General features: G+C 49.8%; 1 protein-coding gene across 1 annotated transcript in view; it reads left to right on the plus strand.

The window, feature by feature from the left end:
- The first annotated feature begins 6 nt into the window (after positions 1 to 6).
- The window catches only part of ZC3H18 (zinc finger CCCH-type containing 18), a 42,460-nt gene continuing 25,713 nt past the window's right edge, over positions 7 to 16,753 (plus strand). Inside the window, 11 exon segments of the mRNA XM_017741400.1 lie at positions 7 to 108; positions 6,217 to 6,812; positions 9,509 to 9,593; positions 10,428 to 10,576; positions 10,990 to 11,082; positions 11,576 to 11,733; positions 14,764 to 14,809; positions 14,811 to 14,886; positions 15,071 to 15,089; positions 15,476 to 15,502; positions 16,698 to 16,746. Coding sequence (XP_017596889.1) covers positions 6,231 to 6,812; positions 9,509 to 9,593; positions 10,428 to 10,576; positions 10,990 to 11,082; positions 11,576 to 11,733; positions 14,764 to 14,809; positions 14,811 to 14,886; positions 15,071 to 15,089; positions 15,476 to 15,502; positions 16,698 to 16,746 — 1,284 coding nt within the window. The 5' untranslated portion in view covers positions 7 to 108; positions 6,217 to 6,230.

Below are 16,753 nucleotides of genomic sequence, written 5' to 3' on the forward strand. Positions count from 1 at the left end.
GGCTCTGACTGTGCCCTCTCCCCAGGCAGTGGGAACAGGGACAGCAACAGCAGCCGCGGCCCGGGGGGCACAGCAGGAGGAGCCCAGCCTGGCAGGAGATCCTCTGAGGTGAGGGGGACACGAGCTGGGGACCCCAGCGCAGCACGAGCTGCACGTGCGGGGGGGTCCTGACGTGGGTTTGGGGTTTGTCACCTGTAGGGTCAGTTCTGAGGTAGATTTGGGGTCCACCACCTGCAGGGTCAGTTCTCAGGTGAGTTTGGGGTCCACCACCTGCAGGGTCAGTTCTCAGGTGAGTTTGGGGTCCATCACCTGTAGGGTCAGTTCTGAGATAGATTTGGGGTCCATCACCTGTGGGGTCAGTTCTGAGATAGATTTGGGGTCCATCACGTGCGGGGTCAGTTCTGAGGTGGGTTTTTGATCCACCACCTGCAGGGTCAGTTCTGAGTTGGGTTTTTGATCCACCACCTGCAGGGTCAGTTCTGAGTTGGGTTTTTGATCCACCACCTGCAGGGTCAGTTCTGAGTTGGGTTTTTGGTCCATCACCTGCAGGGTCAGTTCTCAGGTGAGTCTCCTCAGAGCTGTAGCAAGAACAGCACCTCCAGGGTGTGAATTCTTTCTTTCTGAGGTTTACCTGGATTCAGGAAAAGCATCCCAGTTTATCAGGACAGCTCTTTGCCAAACTGCTGATCCAAAATCATTCTTTTGGGTGGGATTATCCCCAAATCCTGCAGGTTCAGGTATAACCCTGCTGGTTGTCTCTTCCTGAGGCCCTGAGAGCTCACACTCAGTATTTGCTGGGGGACAGCTGCAGGAGGAGCAGTAGGAAAATCAGCTGTGCTGGGAAAACAAACTCCAGCTGCTTTTCCCTTCAGGTTTCCAGTACAAAGCCATGGGGAACATTCTCCACGGGAGCTCTTCATCCCAAGCTCCTGGAAATGCCTCTCACCAACAAACTGATCCCACAAGGCAGCTGAGTTTGGGGCATTAAAGGGTTCCCTGAGAGCTGCTGAATTTCCAGGGCATCCTCCACCTCGGAGCTCCCTCTGGATGGCAGAGAAATGAGGATTTTGGTTAATTAACCCTGTTAACCACTGGAATTCCAATCAGGGCAGGGCTGCACACAAGTTCATCCTTTCAGTGTTCCTTGTTCCCCCTTTCCTGGATCCTGAGGTATTTTATTTCCTTCTCCTGCTGTCTCTGCTCTTCCCTGTTTTTCCGCGTGTTGGTTCCTGCCCTTTGTTTCTGCTTGGCGTCTGTTTTTGCAGTTCTTTGTTCCCTAAATCTTTCTGTGCTGCCTTTCTCTCCTCACCTGTCCTGTCAGCACTATTCCCATTCTCTCTCCTCAGCTCCCTCATTGTTCCTGGCTGCACTTAGACCCTGCTCCAGAACTTTTCTGCTCTGCTTTAACCCCTGGATTGCATGGAGCTGATTCACAGGGACATTTTCACGTTGCATGGAGCTGTTTGCCCTTTAGGAAGTGGATTTTTTCCTTTTATCCCAAAGATTTCAGCCTGAAGGAAGGAACTTCCTCTCTCTTCTTTCCTTCCCACCTGTCCTGTGACCTCCCCCAGGGCTGTGAGTGGGACAAAAGTTGGGAATGCGCTTGGTTCTTGATATCCATGAAAATTTGTAGGATTTTAAGGCTCTGCCAAGCTCCACGTTTTTATAGGTACTCAGTTCCTGGCTGGAATTCCTTCCTTCTTCATTTTGCACCTTTTGGTGCTGTTTAATTAACAAAAGAGGGGAAGTTGGGCCTGATTTTGCAAAAGGAGCTGCTGGGTAAGAAGAATTCCTGCTCTGACTCCTCTGGCCTTGGACAAATCAACTGACAAAAGTGTGAGGTTCAGGATATTATTTAAAATGTGTCCTGGGATTCCCTGGCAAGGTGGAAGTGGAGTTTTAAAAACAGCTTAAGTAGCAAAGGGCTTTTCTCTCCCTGCCTTCAGGCTGTGCCAAGGCTGCTTGATCTTGGTGCTTTAAGTTAAAAAAATCTTGGATGTCGTTAAGCTTTGATAAGAATGTGTTATAAAGGAAGTGAAGCAGCTGAATTTAAATTTCTGTAGCATCTCCACAATTTTCTCCCCCTCTTTTTAGGGGGGGAAATGTGTAATTTTAAGTGTTTCCAGCAAGGCTGGGAGGCTTCACTGGGAATAAATTGGCTCCTTCCTGGTGCATCCAGTGCAGGTGAGGATGGCCAGATAGGAGGAGCATCTCTGCCATGGAACACTGATAAATTAAGGAGCAGTTCATGCTTCATTCCCTAATTTGAAATATTCCAGAGCTGGGAAACTTCCGAGTCACTGATGTGAACTGAAAGCTCTTCTTTCCTAACTCAAAAACACGATTAAACCCCAGCTGGGCTGCTGAGGAGTTTTCCCCACTTTCTGTGTTCGTGGGATGCCTGATCCTGCTGGATGCAGCACTGGCAGGGACAGAATCCAGAGGGAACAACTGGAGGGAAAGGCTGGCTCCACCTGTGGGGCCAGCAGTGCCATCTGCTCCCCCCAGGGAGCAGCTCTGCTGCCACATCCTCAGCTCCTTCCCCAACAGCGTGTGACCTGCTTTGAAGAGGCTTTCAGCTCACTGAGGCGTGCCCAAGTCATTCCAAAACCAGGGAAAAAGACACTTCGTTTTTTGCCTGAAAATGCCCCTTATTTAGTGCATTTACTCCTAAACCTCCCCGTGGAAGGGCTGTCCCAGCTCGTTTAGCCTGGAACCAGCAGAGGTTTGTGAGCCTGCATGGAATTCCCAGTGCCCTGTGCTGCTCCAGGCTGCCTCAGCCATGCAGGAAAGGAACATTTGACACACTTTGAGCAAACAGAGGCAGTTTTGGAACAGAAATAGTTGTGCAGCTGGGACCAAAGGCAGCTTTGCCTGAATTTTCAAGATTTTTTTCAAAGAGAAAAGGCTGCTCAGTGAGAAGCATTAATACATCCCTGCTTCTTGCCTGAGCTGCAAGTCAAACAAGCTTATCTGGGGCTTAGGAGTTAATTTTTTGCTTTTATAACTGGTTGTGAATCAGGAAGAAACTGGCTTAGTTTTAAGGCACAAAAAAAGGCCAAGTTTAAGGTGAGGGAGGGATGAAACCTGGGGGTTTCTGCTCTGCCACTTAGGTCGCTGTTGCTTGATTTTATATACTTCCATGTAGTCACTTTTCTCAGGTTTTTGTGATATTTGCCTTTATGTTTCACTAAAGGGCAGCAGAAGGCAATTTTTAAAAGCCCCAAATGTATAAAACCCCAAAACAACCCCTAAAAAAACACCTCAAAAAGATCCAAAACCTTTCAGGATTTGGGATAAATTGTGATTTGCAGATTTAAAAAGCCTCCTCAGAAAAACCTCTCACAATTCCAGAGGTTTGGGATAAATTGTGATTTGCAGATTAAAAACCATCTAAAAAAAAAAACAAACCCAAACCCTTGCAGAATTCGACAGATTTGGAATAAATTGATTTTCAGTTTTTTTTAAGACAACACTTACAACTGGAATTGAACTTGCTGTCCTGTTTTATCATTAGGCAGTTTTCCTTTTAATTTCCACCTCCCAGGTTTCTTTTCCTGCTGCTGATTTTACCTTTGGCCATCTGGGCTTTGTTTTGGGGCATTTCCACACAGGGTAAAATTGCTGCCAAAATCTGCCTTTGTTGGTTTTGGGGAATCTCGGAGCAACAGCCCAATCCCTGAATCCAAGCAAATACACCCCAAAAACCCCTCTCTGCCTGGATTCTGTGAACTCTTCTCACTTGGGGCATCATTTATTGCATTTCTTATCATTTCTGCTGATGGAAATTAATAGGAAATTATTACAACTGCTGGATGCTCTGGATTTTTATAAGAGCTTTAATAGCTGCTGTGGAGGTCAGTGTTTTATATTCTTCCCCATCAGAACATATTTGTTTCCTCCCATCCCTCTAAAGGTCTCTGTGTCAAACACAAAAAGCCATTTGCTTCACTTAAATACCTTTTTTTCTTTTTTTTGGTGCTGCTTATTTGCAAGGAATCAAGAAACAAATTTCCTGAGTCCACGTGCCCCTGGCAGCTTTTCTATTTGTGGTGGCCTCTCTGGGCTGACCTCTGCGTTCACACAAAGTCACTTCTCAGGCACTTGGGCAATTAAAATCCCCGCTCTGAGCTGGCTCTCAAAGCCAATAACAATTGGTGCAGGAATTTATGAGCTCAGCACCAGGCTTGATGTGCTCAATAAGGAGATAATTTGCTTCAGATCCATCCTGGGATCGCAGCCGTTGTCACCAGGAGGCAACTTCTGCCTTTTCATTTTGGGTTTGACTTTGTCAGGGGAATCAGAACTTTGCTGGTGAGCAGGAACCAACTTCAGACGTGCAGAGGAGCAGGAGGAGCTGGGAGGGAGCTCGAAATGTGGGTTTTCTGCTGCTCTGGGCCCTGGTGATGTTGAGATCATCTCGTGTTTATCAATTAGCTGATATCAGCAGGGCTCTGAGGCCTTGGGGAGAGCACAGTCAGTCCTCAAACACAGCTTAAGGTGCTTCTGGGAGTGGTTTGAATTTATTTTCTGGTTTTAACTCCTCTGCAGACCTCCCACAGTATAAGCAGCAGCATTTTCTGAAGGGGGACTTTGATCTTCAGAGTTTGCAGCAAATCTTGTTCATTACCAAAAGATTTTGGGGGTTCAGGTGCTGGGGAGGCTCAGTTTGCTTTGGTTGGGGGAGGCTTTGGTGTGTCTGTGGTGGCTCTTTGATGGGAAATCACCTTCCCTGTGCAAAACCAGTGGGAGAAACAGGGAAAAGTGTCAGGAAAAGGTGAAGGAGCAGCTTCATAAAAGTTTAATAAACTCTGATTTCCTGATGGATCGCTGGGTGTGGTTAAAGCAGCAACCAGAGTCTGACATTTGTAGCATTTCTGCTCCAAGGATTTTAAAAATAACAGGTGAAACTCTGACTGTTTATGTTTTTGTGGCAGCACTAAATGAACCTGCAGGGAGCAGCTGGAATAAAACATGGGACCCATTAAAATGAAGATGAGTTGTAATTCCACAGCTCTTCTTTAGGGTTTTTAGAGCTTTTGCGTGGATGTGAAGCAGTCACCTGCCTAGGAAGGGCCAGCTCGGCCAGTTCCAGTCAGGCAGGTCTGTAATTTATGGGGTTTTTGTTTCTGGAGTAAAATAAATAAATGTATGGCTTAGGTTTCTTTCCCTGCTTTGCACCCTGCCCTTTTCTGTTGTATTTATTGGATTTATTCTCAGCAGACTTGGGATTTTTAACATCTCCCAAGCACATATTTAGACATCTTCTAGAAAAGTCTCAGTGCAGGCAGCTGGATCTGCTGCTTTGAAGGAATTTGGGGTCTTTACTGAGGGTTCTGCCCTGCTCAGGTGAGACCCCACCTGCAGAGCTGCCCCCGCCCCAGAAGGACCTGGAGCTGTGGAGAGTCCAGAGGAGGCACCAGGATGAGCAGAGGGATGGAGCAGCTCTGCTGGCAGGACAGGCTGGGAGAGCTGGGATTGTTCAGCCTGGAGAGGAGAAGCTTTGGGGTGACCTCAGTGTGGCCTTGCAGGGCCTGAAGGAGCTGCAGGAAAGATGGAGAAGGGATTGGACAAGGGCCTGGAGTGACAGGACAAGGGGGAATGGCCTTAGGCTGAAGGAATGCAGGGTTAGATGGGACATTGGGAAGTAATTCCTGGCTGTGAGGGTGGGCAGGCCCTGGCACAGGGTGCCCAGAGCAGCTGTGGCTGCCCCTGGATCCCTGGCAGTGTCCAAGGCCAGGTTGGGCAGGGCTTGGAGCAGCCTGGGACAGTGGAAGGTGTCCCTGCCATGGCAGGGGATGATTTTTAACCCCAACCATTCTGGGATTCTGTGAAATTCCACCTCAAGCTCTGTCATTGCCTGTGAAGGGTGGCACACGCCAGTCTGGGACAATACTGAAACCTGTTCTTTGTGCAGTTCAGACTCTGTGTTTCCCTCTTGAAGGATCTCTGAGGAGCCATATTCCTGAGCTCATGGAATCCCAGATGGATTGGGTTGGAGGGGACCTTAAAGCTCCTCTCATTCCGAACCTCTGCCATGGGCACCGATGCCACGCATTGGATTGGGTTCCTCAGGGCCCTATCCAGCCTTGGCTTCCCAGGAATTCAAACAGCCTTTCTTTAGGAGGCCTTTGCACAGGAGAACAAGTCCTTCAGGGTGAGCATTCCCTGATTTCCCAGTTTGCTGCCATAACCAGAGCTCTTCTCTCCCTGCAGACTCTCGGGTACTGATGGACGTTTCCGACAGCCCGGAGCGAAACCCCTGCTCTCCTGAGGAAGAGGACCAGCAGCTTTCCGATGAGGAGGTCCTGAAGGAGAGCGGCTCAGACCGGGAACTCGATGGAGAGGGTGGCCAGGGGAGCCTCCTGGGCGAGGAGGAGGATGCAGTCAGGGCCCTGAGCCGGGGGGAAGAGGAGAACCACTCGGATGAGGAGGATCAGCTGAGCGAGGCCAAGTCCCAGGAATCCGACACCAACGAGCAGAGCGTGGAGCTGAAGAGCCCCCAGCCCCGCAAGGGAGAGGAGGAAGACAGGACAAATGACCTGGAAGTGTCCTCTGTCACCAGGGAGCTGGATGAGCACGAGCTGGACTATGATGAGGAGGTTCCCGAGGAACCCAGTGCTGCTGCTGCAGAGGAGGACGGGGAGAAAGCTGCTGGGGAGGATGACGAGGAAGAGGAGAAAGGAGATGATGCCCCTGAAGATGAGAAGAAATCCAGCAGCAAAAGTGATGATGAGAAGGACGGGCAGGATCCCCTCAAGGAGAAGAAGAAAGAAGAGGATGATGGAGAAATCGACGATGGAGAAATCGATGTAAGTAGGAGGGGGGCAGAGCCCTGTGGGGGTTCAGAGCTGCTTGCCTCTCCCATTGCAGTTCCTTCCTCCTCCTCCTCCTCCTCCTCCTGATGGGATTTGCCGTGTCCCCAGTGTGCCAGGAACACCCTTTTCCCTGGAGGTAAGGCCGCAGCATGGGGCAGGCCCTGATCTCAGGGCTTGGGGCCCCTGGTGCCACACGCCGAACCAAAGCTTTGTCCCAGAGCCATCCCAAATGAGCTTTGTTCCCTCTCAATATGGGAAGGCTCCAGTGCTCCACTGCTCCCGGAGGACTTGGGAGTGATGCTGACAGCAAATCCCATGGATTGGGTGTCCAGGAGCTGCTCAGATTGAGGGGCTGGTGCTGGAGGGTGGTTGTGGTGCTCAGCAGGTGGGGAACCCTGATCCTCAGCTGTTTGTGGGGCTCCAGCAGCATCTGGATGCGTGGAAGGGGAACGGAAGGCGCTGGGATTTCTGGAAAATGCCCAAGGCATGGTTTGAGGGTGGGGTCAGGGATGTGCAGAGTTTCACAGCCAAGATACTCAGAAAAATCAAAAGTGGGCTTTAGTTGCAGTGGGGATTAGGGAAAATATCATCTTTATCCCTGTTTGTGTGCAGCAGGGAGCTCTGCAGAGCAGCAGCTGTTTCGTGCAGCTTGATGGCAATTTCCCTCCTTTTTCATGGAGAAAACAGGGCAAAGTAATTCCAGGAAAAGCCCTCCCGTGGGCTCCTGGTCTGGAATTGCATCCCAGCAGTGGGAGTGTAAAGCACTGCCAAGAGAAATTGCTGGTGCAGAGCACCTGGGCTGGCTCCCCATTCCGCAGTCCCACCTGCCCGGCTGGGCTGCGTGCTGGGAATATCCTGGGAATATCCTGGGAATGTGCAGGGAAGCACTGGAGTGTGGGTGGGGTCGCTGGTGGGGCTCCTCAGCTGAGGAGGGGAGGTGCTGTGTCCTTCCAGGCCCCGTTTCTGTGGATCTGACCTGGCCACAGGACCCTGGGAAGCTGCTGGAGCCTCCCTGGACAGACCCTCCTCGCTTTTTATTAAAGAATCGTATTTTGTGTGGTTTTTACTCTTCATAGTTCATTGACAAGTTTAATTGCTTTAAAAAATGACGCCGTTTTTCTTCCTTGTCCCCATCCTGGCAGGTGATTGTGTTCAACACGTGTTTTCCAAAGGTTTTGTGTATTCCTGAATCAGTGAGAAGGAATTCCAGCACGTTATGGGGTGCAAAAAAATTCCTGGAGCCCCGACTCCGTGCCTGCTCCTTGATTAAAATATGAATGCTCTCCTTTGGAGCCTGAGGCATTCTTGGGAGCTCTCCTTACAAAGCAGGAGATGAATCTGTACTCTGGTTTTCATACATTAACTCATAACAGCATTCCCAGCTGCCTGATTCCAAGGAGACCTCACAGAAATAAATACTTCCCCCTTTGTTCCAGACTTCACACAGTTCTTTTGAAAGCAGCAGAGTGGAGCTGGTTCTTCCATTCAGGCAGCACTGAAAGCCAGCCCCAGCTTTGGGGAAAACTTCAATCTCTGCATTTTCTTCTGCTTTCAGGAGGGGAATATTAATGCAAATTTTAATTGGAATATAAGTGTAGGCTTTTAAATCCCTTGCTGTTGAGGGGAGCTCTCGCTGTCTGGCTCAGGAATGCAGCAGGAGAGGCTCTTAACCCTCCTCTCTGTTGCTCCTTTGTTTGTCTACAGCCCAGTGATGGCTTTTTCCTTCTTTCCAGCTGCTAAATGGATCAAAGGAGAGAATTTTCCTCATCTTTTCCACCCAGAAAGCCGCTGCTGCCAGGCAGAGGGGAGGCCCATCCAGATGCTCCCTCTTCACGTGTTTCATGTGCTGGAAATAGGGAAATGGAGGCAGAGAGAGGGAAAACCAGGATGGTTTTTAGGATACAATCCTGGTTTCCTGGCCACATTCCTGTGACAACTCCCTGGTCGTTTGTACCTTTGCCTTCTGCATCCCCAGCTCCTTTCAGCTCCTTTTGGCTTTCCAGGTGCAGCCTAACAAAGCCAGGGAAGGTTGGGGTTTTTTTCCCTGGAAAACAAAAGCAAACGCTGGTGCTTGAAAGTTCCAATAACTTTTCTTCTGGAGGTGTTTCCTGGCTGTTCTTTCTTAATCTTGGAGCAGCCTCCAGCTCCCAGAATTTATTCCTGGGGCTGCAGTCCCTGGGGAGGATGCAGAGTTTTGTTGGAGCTGGTTCCCAGCTCCTGTGTGGAGCTGAGGAGTAGAAGGGAAGGAGTTGCTGGAGAAGATGTGCTGGACTTACCCTGAAAAGTTCATTTGTGAGATTGTCCCTGGAGAGGAACTTTGGACGAGGGTATGGAGTGATAGAACGAGGTGGAACTGGCAGGATTATGTGGGATATTGGGAAGAAATTCCTCCCTGTGAGGATGGGGAGGCCCCTGGATCCCTGGCAGTGTCCAAGGCCAGGCTGGACGGGGCTTGGAGCAGCCTGGGACAGTGGAAGGTGCTTTCACAGCCACCTGGAATCTCCCATCTCCCTGTTGGTAGCAGCACCTTGTGGAGGTGCCCTGGGGTGTTCCTTGTGACCTGCCCTTGTTGGTCTCCCATGGTTTTGCCCCAGCGTGGTTCTCAGTGACTGACTTGGAGCAGATTGGGAAGTGTCAGGTCCTGCAGGGAATGCCCCATGTGAAATGTCAGCTCTGTCTGTCTGTTCCAGGATGATGACTTGGAGGAAGGGGAAGTTAAAGACCCCAACGACAGGAAAGTGAGGCCACGGCCCACCTGCCGCTTCTTCATGAAAGGTAACCACACTCTGGGGTGTGGGAGGAGCCAAAGGTGCTGCAATTGGCCTTGCTTGGGGATTTTTTTTTTCCCCCCATTAAGCTGCTGTTACATGATAAACTCTGCCCCAGGCGTCCTCAGCGTCACCTTCCTGTTTCTTGGTGGCCAAAGCTGAATTTTCATGGAGCCACTACACAAAAAGGGCTTTGCCCTCAGCGTGGTGAGCCTGGAGGAGGCAGATAGTGGGAAACTTGCAGGGGTTTTTGGAATAAAACAGAGCAACTGTGGCTGCTCCTGGATCCCTGGAAGTGCCCAAGGCCGGGTTGGATGGGGTTTGGAGCACCCTGGGATGGTGGAAGGTGTCAGGGTTGGAACTGGATGAGCTTTAAGGCCCTTCCAGCCCAAACCATTCCATGATCGTGCTCCCCGCCTCACCACTGGTTATTTGGGATGCACCATGGTGCTTGCTGTGCTCTCAGGTTTCCTGTGAAAGGCAAAGCTCCTAATTGGAAATGTTTGTCATTAACTAATGAGGACCTCACAGGCTTATTCTGCCTTTAATTAACACTGTGTGTCCATCCCTCCCTTCTCCCCACTGGAATAAGGTTCTGGTCCATTGATCCATCTGTGTCTGGATGTGTTTGTCCCCTCTGGCAGGTGGAGGGTGACGAGTGTCTCTCCATGTGTGTGAAACAGCTAAATCCCAGCCAGGCTGGAGAGGAGAAAAGTCAAACACCTCAAACAACAAAATCCTTGATGGATTTTCAATGCTTGATGGGGTTTCTCGTGGCTGTGGGGCTGAAGTGCTGCTTGCTGATGGGAAACAGGGATCTAACAGCTGTGTGTTCCCACAGGACACTGCACCTGGGGCATGAACTGTCGCTTTATCCACCCTGGAGTGAACGACAAAGGAAATTACTCCTTGATCTCCAAACCCGAGCCCTTCTCCCCCAACGGTGCCCCTCCCATCGGCCCTCACCCGCTGATGCCAGCCAACCCCTGGGTATGGAATCTTTTCTGTGCATTTCTGGCTTCTGCAGCACCCTCCCCATCCCTGGAAGTGTTCCAAGTGGGGTTGGACAGGACTTGAAGAACCTGGTCTAGTGGAAAGTGTCCCTCCCAGTGGAACAAGATGAGCTTCAAGGTTCCTTCCAACCCAAACCATTCCACCATTCTGTGATCTTTCTCCTTTTTTTTTTGTTCCGAGCTAATGCCTCAGCAAAATTCAATCCACGACTGGCTGTGATTTTTAGATGGTGCTCTTGGAGTTGCCAGCAGAGGGGGGTAATTTTCCATGGTTTCCCGGCTTCCATCGTGCTGAGGCATCTCTGGAGATTCTCTGAGGTAGCTTTACAAAGCATGGCTTTGCTGTTTAAAACTAACTCAAGTGTCTTCTCCTTCTCACCTTTCCAACAGGGAGGGCCAGTGGTTGATGAAATCTTACCTCCACCTCCTCCAGACCCTCCAACAGAAAGTGCCTGGGAGAGGGGACTCCGGCACGCTAAGGAGGTAAATTCCTTCCTCAGGGAGCTGCGGGCTGGCTCCAAAATCCACTGGAAAAGCTCCTTTTGGAGCATGTGGGCCTTGCTCTCTCCCTTCCCCTTTTGCCTTTTAACCTATTAATTATGTTTTGTTGTACATCACAGTTGTTAGACAGCCAAGAGGAGCTCAAATCCAGCTCTGGGGGGTTTTGTATTTTAGAAATAGTGGGAATTTGTGGCCCTCAAGTCCAGCCCTCCACAAAGCAAAGCTTTAAGCTGATCCAATTTCCCTCACTTCAGAACCAGTTTCTCCAGTTCATGCAATCACTTCAGGGGGGAAGCTTCTGTTCCCTGCTGTTCTGAGCTGCTAGAATAGGGAATTAATCAGGGAAAGTCCAGCATCCTGCTCCTTCTGAGGTGCTTGAGCTGCCGGCATTCTCCCGAGGGCAGGATTTTTAACATTGCAGTTTCTCCCCACGCCGGGAACGTTCTCTCCTCACGCTGTTTTTGTGTTCTGACAGGTATTGAAAAAGGCAACTATGAGGAAAGAGCAGGAGCCTGACTTTGAGGAGAAAAGATTCACTGTGACCATTGGCGAGGACGAGCGGGAGTTCGACAAGGAGAACGAGTTTTTCCGCGACTGGAATTACCGCATCACCAGAGACGTCCGGGACCCAGCGTAAGAGGCACTCTTGGGTTTGCTCCAGGGATTCCTGGGTGGGAATGCAGTGCAGTGAGGCTGGCTGGGGTTCACCTGTCCCTCCAGACTGAGAGAACATCACCTCCAAACATGGCAACAGCTTCCATTAAGCGGGAAGTTAAAAACTTGAGCCACCTCCGCTCGCTCCAGTTCAACCCCATCTCCTTTAACCCTTCCTGCCTCCAGCAAACCTTGGAATTCTGCTCCCCTCACGGGCCCTCTCCAGCTCTGCATTGCCTCCCTCACACCAGTGCATTCTTCCAGCTTTTTTTCCCTCTTTTTTTCCCTACCCCAACCGTGAGAATTTAAAGCCATTCAAGCTGAGGCTGCAAAGTTGGAGCGTGCTCAGCCCCGGCCGGGGGTTCCTTTGCGCTGCTGCAGCAACTGGTTTCAGCAAACACCTTAACTGGTCCCAGTTAAACTGGGCAGTGGGCAGAAGCAAAGCTGGTACCTGGCCACAACAAGCACCCTGAATTTAAGTGTTCGGGTGATTGGGGTTTTAAGGTAAAATTTGAAGTGTTGGAGACCTCAAACCCAGCTCTGGGGAATTGTTTGGTAGTTCTCAAGGCAAGAGAAGGAATGGGAAGAGAATTTTTGGGGAAGAGGCTTGTGTTCTGCAGGGATGCAGGTGGATTTGTGTCTCCGTGCTTGTGCATCCTCTGTTCTTCCTACATGGACAGATTATGGAACTATTTCCACTCCCAGAGGGTTTGCAAGGCTTAGTTCTGTTTATTTTAGAGTGGATGAATTACAAAAAACCTCTGGAAAGGAGCAGATGAAGCTTTTGTTCAATATCCTTTGATTGCTCTGGAGTGCAATTCCTTTCCCTAATTTAAAAAACCCCTGTCCTCAGTTCTGCAGCCTGAAAGAAAAGCATTTTCTACAATATTAATATTTTCCAGAGTTTAATTAGCTCTGGATCTTGGCCTTGTGTTCCTCTGAGAGGCACCTGGGGTTTATCCCCAATGTTCTGGGGACTGTTCATACATTACCTTTATTTTATGACTGTCTATAAAATCCACCAGCAGCGTTTTGGGCCTGTCTGATGTAAGAATTGTTAAGAACAGGCCTGGTTTTCATACAGTCCAGAAAAAAATGTGTTGCACATTGCCCATGTTAAACAGAAGTCATCCAACAAGTGGAATTCCTGAAAATTCAAGGATGTGTGAGCAGACTGTGCCATTAAAATATCTTCATTGTGTGTGAAGGGAAAAGTTATGAATCTGCTGCTGTAAACTCTAGAAAATGCTGATTTTCCTGCCCCACACACAATTTATTGCCCAGTTGGACACCTTGCAGCCAAGTGAGCCCTGGAAGTGCAGCTGGGATGTGGAAAATGCTTTCAGCACTGTCTTGTGACCTATGGAGTTGTCTCAGTAGTTCATGAATCCCTTTTTCTTTTTTTGAATAACTATAGGGAGGTGGACATCAAAGAAAACATTAACTATGGGTAAGCAGGTCTTTGATTCCAGTACTGTTGCAACTGTATAAAAATATTCCTTTTCCTTTTTTTCCATTGCACTTCCTCAAACTTCCGAGGCCACAGACCGACCAGTGTCCCCCCAGCAGTTGGCTCAGTGGATATATTGGATTACTTTTGGGGTGATACCAATGATTTCCTAATGATTTAAGCACTGAATTATCTAAACACACAGCAGTGTTCCTTTTTGAAATAAAAAACCCCTGCCAATATTACAGGAAGGGGAAATTTGGGCTTGAGGCTGTATGGAAAAGCAGAATTTCCTTTCTGGTGTGGCTTGAGATGGTTTTTTCTGTCTCTTTGAACACCTGATGTCACTGAATCCAGGCTGGGTTTGGGTTGGCATCAGGACTTTGGTGCTGTTTGAAGCATCCCTAATCAAGGTCCCTGGTTCTCTTCCCCTTGGCTTATTGCTTCAGTCCAAAATAAAAACCTTAAATTCTTTAAAAGCACAGAAAGAAGTACAGGTACCACTTGACTCATGGGGCAGCACCTATACCTTAGCCTGGTTTAGGTTATTTGGCACTTTTAAAATGCAAAAAATGGCTCTTTATTTCTTTTTTTTTTTTTTTTTAATCAGAGTCTCACTATGGATAATCTGGAATTTGGGAGCACTTGCTTTATAGTCTTAGCTCTGCCACCAACTCCTCTGTGGCCCTGGAAGTTTCTTATTCCCTGTACCCACCTCCCCATCTTCACAGTGGATCTGATATTTGCCCTCCAGCTGGTTGGATGTTGTTGAGTTGGGGAATTAAAATCATCAAACAATGTAAATAGAAATCAGGAAATGGAGGAAAACCGATTTAAGGAGGGTGGGGTTTCAGTCCTTTTCCTCCCCAAAAATCCTTAGTTTTGCAGCTGTGTGTGTGCCACGTGCTCACCAGTCCGTGGGTGGGCCAGCACCTGCTTCCCACTGCAGGATACCAGCTGGAGAAGTGGTGCCTCCATTCCATGGACACTCCAGGTGCAGAGGCAGGGTGTTGCTGACCTGCCCCTGAAGCTCCACTTCTCCCAGTGGAAAGCTCAGCACCAGCTCCTGTCCTGTCCTGGTGGCACTGGGATGCACCCATCAGCACTCCAGGGGCTGGGAATTGGGAGATCTCCATCCCTTCCTCTCCTGAAGGTGCTTGGGATGAGCTGTGGGTGCGTGGACAGAAATCCCAGCTCTCAACCCATGAGGTGAAACACATCCTGCTCCCTTTGCAGGCCTTGGAAGGGGCTCTCAGGAGCAGTTCCTGGCTTTGCACCAGGCTGAGTTTTTGGTGCCTCTCTTTCTGGTGTTTATCGAGAAAGGTCTGTGCTTTTCTCTGATAAGCCTCAAAAGAGAATAAGAGATATAAGAGAGACTAAGAGATAAGCCTTAAAAAAGACTCTTTGGCTGGGCTGTGTAGAAGAGCAACCTCTCTGTACAGCCCTGCTGCATTGCCCGTGATTTTTGTATCGCGGTGACTGAGCTGACCTAGAACACGTAGATTTTGTGGTGCCCAGGTGCCATTTCCCTCTCTAACATTCCCTGTTTTTCGTTGTAGGCTTGATCCCTATGCAGATCCCTATTATGACTATGAAATAGAGCGGAAACTGGCGTGGTGGGCAGTATGAGAATTTCAGGGTTCAGTACACAGACCCCGATCCCTACCGTAACTACAGAGTAAGTAAGGAAATTCCCCCTTCCCCGCTTTTCCTTCCCAACTTTCTTCCAGGTTCTTCTGGGCCTTGGCACAGTTCCAGTGCAGTGCTTGAAACAGGACTTTTCAAATAGTTAATCTTGGCTTAGTGACAGCACAGAGCACACCGGAGGTGAAGGGATGGGAGGAGGATCTGTTCCAGCATCGTGAGGGCAAAAGCAGCGCTCCAGGCTTGGGAATGAGGTTGAGAAGCTGCCTGATGGAAAAGGACCTGGAGGGCTGCTTGACAGTGGCTGAGAAGGCCACTGGCACCTGGCTGGTACCAGCTGCAGTGTGGCCACAGCCCCAGGACAGGGATTGTGCCCTGTGCTGGGCGCTGCTGAGGCCACACCTGGAGTTCTGGTCAGATTTGGGCCCCTCCAAGACAGACACTGAGGGGCTGGAGCGTGTCCAGGGAAGGGAACGGAGCTGGGGAAGGGTCTGGAGCACGAGGAGAGGCTGAGGGAGCTGGGAAAGGGGCTCAGCCTGGAGCAAAGGGGGCTCAGGGGGGACCTTGTGGCTCTGCACAAGTCCCTGACAGGAGGGGGCAGCCGGGGGGGTCGGGCTCTGCTCCCAGGGAACAGGGACAGGAGGAGAGGGAACGGCCTCAGGCTGGGCCAGGGGAGGTTTAGATTGGATATTAGGGAAATTATTTCATGGAAAGGCTGTAAAGCACTGGAACTGCCTAACCCCAGGGCAGTGGTGGAGTCCCCATCCCTGGAAGTGCTCAAAAAACCTGCAGGTGTGGCACTTGGTGACGTGGTCAGTGGTGACCACGGTGGTGCTGCTGAGCTGAGGGGTTGCAGTTGATGATCTAAAGGCCTTTTCCAACCTCAGCAATTCCATGTCTGAGATGGGAAGGTGGTTCCTCCTCATGCTCCTTGGCTGCTCCTCAGTGTAGCAGTTGAGCAGCGCTTGCAGCCACATCTGCTGCCATTCTTGGACATCTTGGAGAGGGAGGGAGTTTCCATAGAACAACCTGGAAAGGTTTCCTTGTTAATTCTTGGGAAGGAGAGGAGTAGATTTGGGCAGGTGTGCTCTGTGTACCAGCAGAGGCTCCACCCTGACTGTCCAGTGCTGGTGGAGCTGCACGTTGGGATTGAGGCACAGCAAAGCAGCAGCCGGCTGCTAAAATCCCAGGAGCTGGGTGGTGAGATGGATCTGGATGAAAACAAGGCTCTGAACCTTTTCTCTGCTCTTCCTTTTCCCCTCATGCAAACTTTGTGCCTCGGGAGCAGTGACCAAACCAACCAGCCCTGCTCAGCAGGGAGCTTTTCAGTGCTTTCCATCAAATCCTTTCAAAAATCGCTTTTCCTTTGCTCCAAATCCTTGTTTTCTGCAGAAGCAGTGCCCAGACAGGAGCCTGAGCCCCACATGACCAATGATTTTCCTGGTGCTCGTTTGCAAAGTTAATTAGCTGGTTATAGAAACGATTAGCAATGAGAGGAGCGACTTGTAAACATCAATACATTTCTTTAATAAGCTTAATAAACCAAATTAATCTGAGCATTGCCTTTGAAAACAACAGTTGTGTGGGCTCCGATGCTGTGTTTGCATCCAGGTTCTGCTCAGCAGGATGCAGAGTATTGACCTCTAGGTTATTGATCTCTAGGTTATTGATCTCTAGATTATTGATCTCTAGATTGATTTGCAGGTTATTGATTTGCAGGTTATTGATCTCAATCCTTTGATGAGGGAGGGCAGATGTAATTCCTGGCAGTCCCACGCTTGCCACCCGCTTCGCTGGGAGCCGTTCCCACAGCATCACGATGGTTTCTCTGTTCTTTTTTCAAGGAAAGAGAGCGAGAACGGGAAAGGGAAAGCGAGAACAGACCACGGGAGCGGGGAGTGGCGG

The sequence above is a fragment of the Corvus brachyrhynchos genome, unplaced genomic scaffold (genome assembly GCF_000691975.1).
Source record: "Corvus brachyrhynchos isolate BGI_N302 unplaced genomic scaffold, ASM69197v1 scaffold365, whole genome shotgun sequence".
Taxonomy (NCBI): domain Eukaryota; kingdom Metazoa; phylum Chordata; class Aves; order Passeriformes; family Corvidae; genus Corvus; species Corvus brachyrhynchos.